This window comes from Cajanus cajan, chromosome 8 (assembly GCF_000230855.2).
Source record: "Cajanus cajan strain Asha chromosome 8, NIPB_CcT2T_4, whole genome shotgun sequence".
Lineage (NCBI taxonomy): Eukaryota > Viridiplantae > Streptophyta > Magnoliopsida > Fabales > Fabaceae > Cajanus > Cajanus cajan.
The window spans coordinates 22,963,022-22,970,163 of record NC_138524.1 but is presented as its reverse complement, the minus strand read 5'-3'; the positions used below and the strand labels follow the sequence as shown (position 1 = coordinate 22,970,163).

At 37.9% G+C, this 7,142-nt stretch overlaps 1 protein-coding gene across 1 annotated transcript; it reads left to right on the top strand.

Annotated features, from left to right (window-relative positions):
* The first annotated feature begins 2,619 nt into the window (after positions 1 to 2,619).
* LOC145950329 (glutamate receptor 2.9-like) lies at positions 2,620 to 4,325 on the top strand. Its single transcript, XM_083061417.1, has 3 exons — positions 2,620 to 2,764; positions 3,276 to 3,544; positions 3,933 to 4,325. The coding sequence occupies exons 1-3, from the start codon at positions 2,620 to 2,622 to the stop codon at positions 4,323 to 4,325; spliced, it is 807 nt and encodes a 268-aa protein (XP_082917543.1).
* The last annotated feature ends 2,817 nt before the right edge of the window (positions 4,326 to 7,142 follow it).

The window sequence follows — 7,142 nt, the reverse complement described above, 5'->3', positions numbered from 1 at the left end:
GCGTTCTAATCTTCTTTGACGACATTCTGATTTATAGTCTAGATTGGCAGTCCCACATTTCCCACCTTCATGATGTGTTGAGCTTGTTATCTTCCCATCAATTTGTAGCAAATCACAAGAAATGTTCCTTTGGCTTGTCCTCTGTTGACTATTTGGGCATGTAATTTCTGGGAGAGGCGTTGAGATGGATCCATCTAAGGTGAAGGCTGTGATGGATTGGCCTACCCCGCATAATGTGAAGGATGTGCGTGGTTTTCTAGGTCTCACAGGATATTATCGACGTTTCATTAAGGATTATGGCAAGTTGGCTCAACCATTAACTGAAACTACTAAGAAGGAGGGTTTCTTTTGGGGTCCGACTCAGGTGAATGCTTTTGAATGCCTCAAGCAACATTATCCTCTTTTCCAACTTTGGCGTTGCCGGATTTCACTAAGGAGTTCTTCATTGAGTGTGATGCTTCTGGTCATGGTCTCGGAGCAGTCTTGATGCAAGATAAGCAACCCATAGCTTATTTTAGTAAGGCTCTTTCACCATGCACTATGTCAAAATTTGTGTATGAGAAGGAAATTATGGCTCTGGCACTCTCTGTTCATCACTAGCGGCATTATCTTTTGGGGAGGAGCTTCAAAGTTTACACAGACCACCGAAGTTTGAAACATCTCCTTCAGCAACGCCTCACCACAACTGACCAACAATTTTGGTTGGCTAAACTCATGGGGTATCAATTTGAGGTCATATACAAGCCCGGTCCCGACAATAAGGCTGCTGATGCATTATCTCGTAAACATTATGTTCCTGAAATTAATACTATCAGTATAAGCCCTTTTTGGGTTGATTTTCCCAAGATCAGAACAGAAGTTCAGAATGATCCTGAAATGCTCCATTTGATCCAAACCTTGCAGTCTGACCCGAACTCAACCCCCCACTATGTGCTTCGGGATGGTTTGATATTTTTCAATGGTCGCCTAATGTTGCCTAAATCATCTGCTTTGATTCCCTCCCTTTTGGCTGAGTATCATGACACGGTTACAGGGGGACACTCTGGATTCACTAAGACATATAAGAGGTTAGCTTCTTCTTTCTTTTGGAAAGGAATGAAGGCATCAATTATGGCGTACATACGCCAGTGTGATGTGTGTCAACGCAATAAGTATGAGGCAATGTCTTCTACAGGTTTACTCCAACCTATCCCTATTCCGGAGATTATTTGGGATGATGTCTCCCTTGATTTTATTACCAACTTACCCCAATCACAAGGGCATGAAGTGATTCTGGTGGTAGTGGATTGTTTATCTAAATATGCCCATTTCATTGCCTTAAAGCATCCGTACACAGCTCGAACAGTGGCAGAGGCTTTTTTCAAGGATGTTGCTAAATTACATGGATTCCCAAAGTCCATTATTAGTGATAGGGATCCTCTTTTTCTCAGTAAATTCTGGAGTGAGTTATTTCTCCTTCAAGGAATGGTGTTGCGCATGAGCACCACTTACCATCCTCAAACAGACGGTCAAACCGAGGTGGTTAATCGTTGTTTAGAGAACTTCCTTCGTTGTTTTGCCTCAAAGCACCCCTCCAAATGGTATACGTGGCTGTCATGGGCAGAATTCTGGTACAATACCTCGACTCATTCAACAACTGGTAAATCACCCTTTGAGATTGTTTATGGACGCTCTCCCCCTACTATGCTTCATTTTTTGAATGGGGAAACTCAGGTGGATGTTGTAGCAACAGTGCTCATGGACCGTGATGAGGCTCTTCGCCAACTCAAATACCATTTGCATCAGGCTCAACAGACAATGAAGAAATATGCTGATGCTCATAGGAGGCATGTGACTTATGCTCCAGAGATTGGGTGTTTGTGAAGCTTCGTCCTCATAGACAACAATCTGTTGTTCGAAGAATCAATCCCAAGTTGTCCCCTCGTTACTATGGACCCTTTCAAGTGCTATCACGTGTGGGAGAGGTGGCCTACAAACTTCAGCTTCCAAACTCTGCTCGTATTCACCCAGTTTTTCATGTTTCGCAGCTTAAAAGGTCCATGAAGAATGGGTTGGCTACTACTACTCTACCTTCAGGACTGGTTGTTATTGAATCTGAATCCCCAAGTCCTGAAGTTGTTTTAGCTACCAGGGTCAGCAAGTACCAAGGAGACTCGGTTGAAGAATGGCTGATTCTGTGGAAATCACAACTTGCAGAGGAAGCCTCTTGGGAAAAGGCAGCTTCTATCAAAGAGAAATATCCCAATTTTTGCCTTGAGGGCAAGGAAACTTTCATAGATGGTGGTATTGATAGGAATATACATTCTAAGTGGGACAAGCCTTTTAAGACTTATCATCGAAGGCCCAAACAGTATGAGGCCTAATTGTCTTTTGCTGAAGAGTCGGTTAGAAGAGAGAGATGGAGTGCTATGTGATTCTGCTATATAGGGATTGAGGAAGCATTTGTGGGGGATTATGTCAGAATTGGAAATAAGAATTTGGAGTCAAGAGAACCTTTCTCTGACTTGGGGGAGCCTGGCTCTCATTTCAGCAATATTATTTTGTTTCTCTGCCATTTCTCTGTTTCTTCTGCAGGTACCTTGATACATCATGTATCACAATTTATCAAGGGTGGCAACGATGGTGTGGATTTTTGTGGCTCTAATCATTACACAGATTTACACTGCTAGCCTTGCCAGCATGTTGACTGTTAAAAGATTTGAACTAACCGTACACAGCATTCAGCAGCTAAAGAACAATAATGCCATGGTAGGATATGATAGAGGTTCCTACTTAAAATGATATCTCCAAGATGCATTGTGATGGAAAACTCCCTTCCATTAAAGGAGTCAATGGGGGGAGTCTCCTTTGTCCAAGGATCTCGGCACACCAAGAGAAACTAGCCTTCAAAGGTGAAGTGGGACGTTCAAAATGGATGAGGGAATATGAGTGAGGGTGGAAACTCTCATGGACGGTTGGCACACTCTAAGATGAAGCTGGAGGCCACTCTAGGATTTTCACTTTCCAAGGTGAAGATAAGAGAAAAGTTAGTCGAAATTAACCTAGGGACTAAGGATAGGATGTTGAAGCATGAAATGCTCACTCAATATCATAATAATCCAAAGTTCCTAGGTTAATTTCGGCTAACCTTTCTCCTATCTTCACCCTTGGAGAGTGAAAACCCTAGAGTGGCCTCCACCTTCATCTTGGAGTGTGCCAACTGTCCATGAGAGCTTCCACTCTCACTCATATTCTCTCATCCATTTTGAACGTCCTACTTCACCTTTGAATGTTAGTTTCTATTGGTGTGCCGAGATCCTTGGACAAAGGAGACTCTCCCATTGACTCCTTCTTCATCAATGGAAGGGAGCTTTCCATCACATTGGGCATCAATGCTGAAAACATCAAGCAATTTGACTCACAAGAGAGCTATGTTGATGCCCTAAGAAACAAAGAAATAGTCGCTGCCTTCCTTGATATCCCTGAGGCCAAAATCTTCCTTGCAAAAAACTGTAAAGGGTTTGTTCAAGCAGGGCCAACATACAAAATTGGAGGATATGGATTTGTATTGCTTCAACATTTTTTTCACTTTTTTTTCCTGTTTTAGTTTCAGTAAGTAATTTTATTGGTATATGCACAACCAATCAAAATATTGAAAGAGCATTGAAATAATTTCGGCAAGGACATCCACACAAACTAGATTATTATTTTAGGTCAATATAGATGCAATTCTTTATGTATTTAGCGTACTATTCTTTTATCAGAGTTGAAATTTTACTGTTTTTACATTAAAGATCGGTATAAATTACCAAAGTCGAAACTTCAAATTCTAACCAAAGAATAACACCAGAAACATAAACCTATAGATATTGTGTCATGCAATAACTGCCCTTAATTTCTAGCCCCTCAACTAGAACCAAGATTATGTTAACTCAGTTGGAATCTCTTTGCAGGTATTTCCAAAGGGATCTCCATTGCTTCATGGTGTAAACCAAGCCCTGCTAAACATATCAGAAATTGGCACACTACGTAATCTAGAAAACTATATGCTTGCATCAGAGGAATATAAAGACATAATTGAGCCAGGCGAAGACACAACTAGCCTTAGCCTTACAAGCTTCATGGTTCTCTTCATCCTAACTAGAGGCACGTCAACAACTGTTCTCTTAATTTACATACTTCCTGTGAATCATTCATGCCCTGGACAGAGAGCAACGTGTAGTCTAATGATGGCTGTGATCAAAAGATGGGGATTACGAAAGACACTGGTTCCAAGAAGAGTCCAGCATGTTGCAGAAAGTTCTTTAAACTCTTCCAACATTTCTAATTTGCCAGATTTAGCTTAAACAAGAAGGTTATGTAGTATTGTGGCACAAGGATTAGGAGGTTTAATTAAACAGTGAAGTCAACACTCCTTTAACTACATAACTTTCTCATTAATGCATTGTAAATATTGTGACCTTTACTGTGTTGTCGCGTGTAGAAATGACACAAATTACTAAAACTATTATGATAGTGACATTCACGTTTGCGGGAACAAATTAAACTCCTTGGATGTGTCCTCACCTTAGTAGAAAGGCATGGAGCGTGGCAGATCTGGGAAAGAAACGAGCTACACATAACAATGTTAACCAACTGGCGTAATAATTCCAGTGGGTTGAATTGAGTTATAATTAAAAAGCTTTCAACTCTCCGAAAGCTTTAATTCGAAAGGCATTTTTTTTTTAAAAAAACAAAGAGATGATTAAGAAGGTCTCCAAGTTAATTTGAATTAATAAAATCAAAGTTACATAACCCAACTCAAGTAATTATTATTAAACATTTAATCATATATAAGAGAAAAAGGCTTAAAGAAATTTGCACAAATAATATATTCTCCATCAATTCAACTTATTTATGGTCAGACTTCAAGTTTTGTTTGAGATTTCCCCATTAATTCATTCCAATATATTTTTATTAATAGGAACTGTTTAATATTTATTTAATTGTTTAGTATGTTTTGATATATAATATAATGTATTTTATTAAAAGGTTATAATATTTTATTAAAAGGGAAGGAATTTGTAACTATAATTAATTCTCTTAATTATGAGGTTAAAAAGGGGAGGGGGGTTAAGGATTTAAAAAGAAGGATTTATGATATGTTTTTATGTTCCCTTATGTTTTCATGTTCGGGCTTCAAAGCTCGAAGATTATAAGAGCAAGAAGAAAATTACTTCATAGTCGTGTACCCGTCATCTAGGGCTTATCTGGGTAATGGGGGAAGTGAGAAACCTCGCTTTGGGTGAAAATGTATGTTGGATAGTGGGATTGACCTCCAATCATGTCACTATGGTATGTTTATGTATGAGGGGATTTTTCCCAAATGTGTCTTTATCTTCTATATTTCTTCTTGTAAATTTTGATTGATGTAATTATTATGAAGATGTTGGTAATTTTGAGTTTGGCTTGTAATTGTTATTTTAATGCTTCTATAGGTTCTTGTGGGAAATCCTAGGGGAATGTATTAGTGATTTATGAGGAGATGATATGAGTATGCATATGTATGCGTAAATGGTGTCTTGTAGAAGTGTAACGTAACCAATGGAAAGTTCTTACCAATTGGATTTGGGTTGGAGATGTTAGGGAATGGTGTAGGGAAGGTTAGAAACTCATAAATAGTGTAATTTCGTGTTTGGGACTATCTTGTCCTGCTTCAAGTGACCATAGTTTCATTCTAGGTGAATTTGTCTTGTTTCAAGTGAATTTAGGCTCACTCAAGTGAGGCCTGACAAAGAGTTTCGGGTGATGCTCGCTTCAAGAGAGTTTGATCTCGTTCCGAGCAAGCTACTCTTGCTTAAGAGAAAGATTGGATTGCTTAAGCAAGTACGTAGATAGTCGCGTTGGTTTTTGTGGTATTCATGAAAGTTGTAGTCTTGAATGTTAGCATTCAAATACGATTGAAATCACCTAAAAAGAAGGTTTAGAACTCAAGTTATATATGATCAAATTAATGAGCAAATGTCAAGCTATCATATTTAGGCTAAAACATTGTAGTTTTTTATTTATTTAAAATAGTAGATGACATAATTAACTCTTGAGGTCAAAATAGAAGTTGGAGATAATTGTCTTAGATTTCTAATAAAATTAAGATCAACTTAATAGCATATATATAGCTCTAAATAAGGTGTTTGGACCACACGATATCGTAGAAGATTATGAAAATGTAGTATGTGAATGTGCTATTGGTATGCTTGTGAGCTATGTATGAGTTATAGTGATATGATCTCTTATGCCATTGATTGCTATATTTAATTGATATAGTTGAATTGTTAATTGCTATATTAATAAGAATGGTTGATGATTTTATGATATGGGATCAACTGCCAGTATGAGATCACGTGAAATGTATGCATAAAGTTTGTTTAACATGCATCATAGCATAAAATGTTTTTAAAGGGTACGATATGGAATACACCACCAAGAAAGGTTCTTTGTGTAAAAAGCTTGGGAACTAACCCTAGGGATAACTCAGTTTGGAAGTCTCAGTCTTGTCCTCATTAGTATAGGATGTATCTTGCACAACTTATCTATCCTGACTAGACCCTAATAGTATCTCCTTCTAGTGAGAGTGTGTAGCAGGTGTGACCTAGCATGTACTCCTAGACTACTCTATGTGTATTGCTAGTGGCAATGCACAAGTGTGATACGTGATGTTTTTACTGGTGTCACATGCATTGTAACATTTAGTCTGTGTCCATTGCATAATGCATCTTAATGTTATGTGGTATTTAGTTGTTATATTGTGAATGAATGGAATTTGTTATATGATTGATATGTTTATGTTATGTTGATATATGTCTTGTTTGTGTTTGGCTGTCTAGCTACATCTGACGCCGTGAGCCAGACTTCTCTTGCTTTGTGTTATTTTTTCTTGTATGTTGTTGCAAGTGATCTTCAGTATGATGTTGAGCATGTTGGTATCAAGGCTTAATCCTCATAGAAGGGTTATGCTTTAATAAGACACGTGACATTGGGGAATTAGTCAGGATTTGATTTATGTTATTTAATTTGAGTAGTTAAATTTTAATTTCTTTATAATTTAATATTTTCACTAAGTCTAGTTTATGTTAAAATGTGATTCTTTCTACCTATATGATTTTGAACTTATCTATTTAATTTTA

Bases quoted from the DNA above. Each gene is read 5' to 3' on its own strand.
- LOC145950329 (XM_083061417.1), top strand. From the start codon at position 2,620: ATGGTGTGGATTTTTGTGGCTCTAATCATTACACAGATTTACACTGCT. The intron at 2,765-3,275 runs GTTCCTACTTAA...TTTGAATGTTAG, and splicing joins CATGGTAGGATATGATAGAG to TTTCTATTGGTGTGCCGAGA. The intron at 3,545-3,932 runs GTATTGCTTCAA...ATCTCTTTGCAG, and splicing joins AAATTGGAGGATATGGATTT to GTATTTCCAAAGGGATCTCC.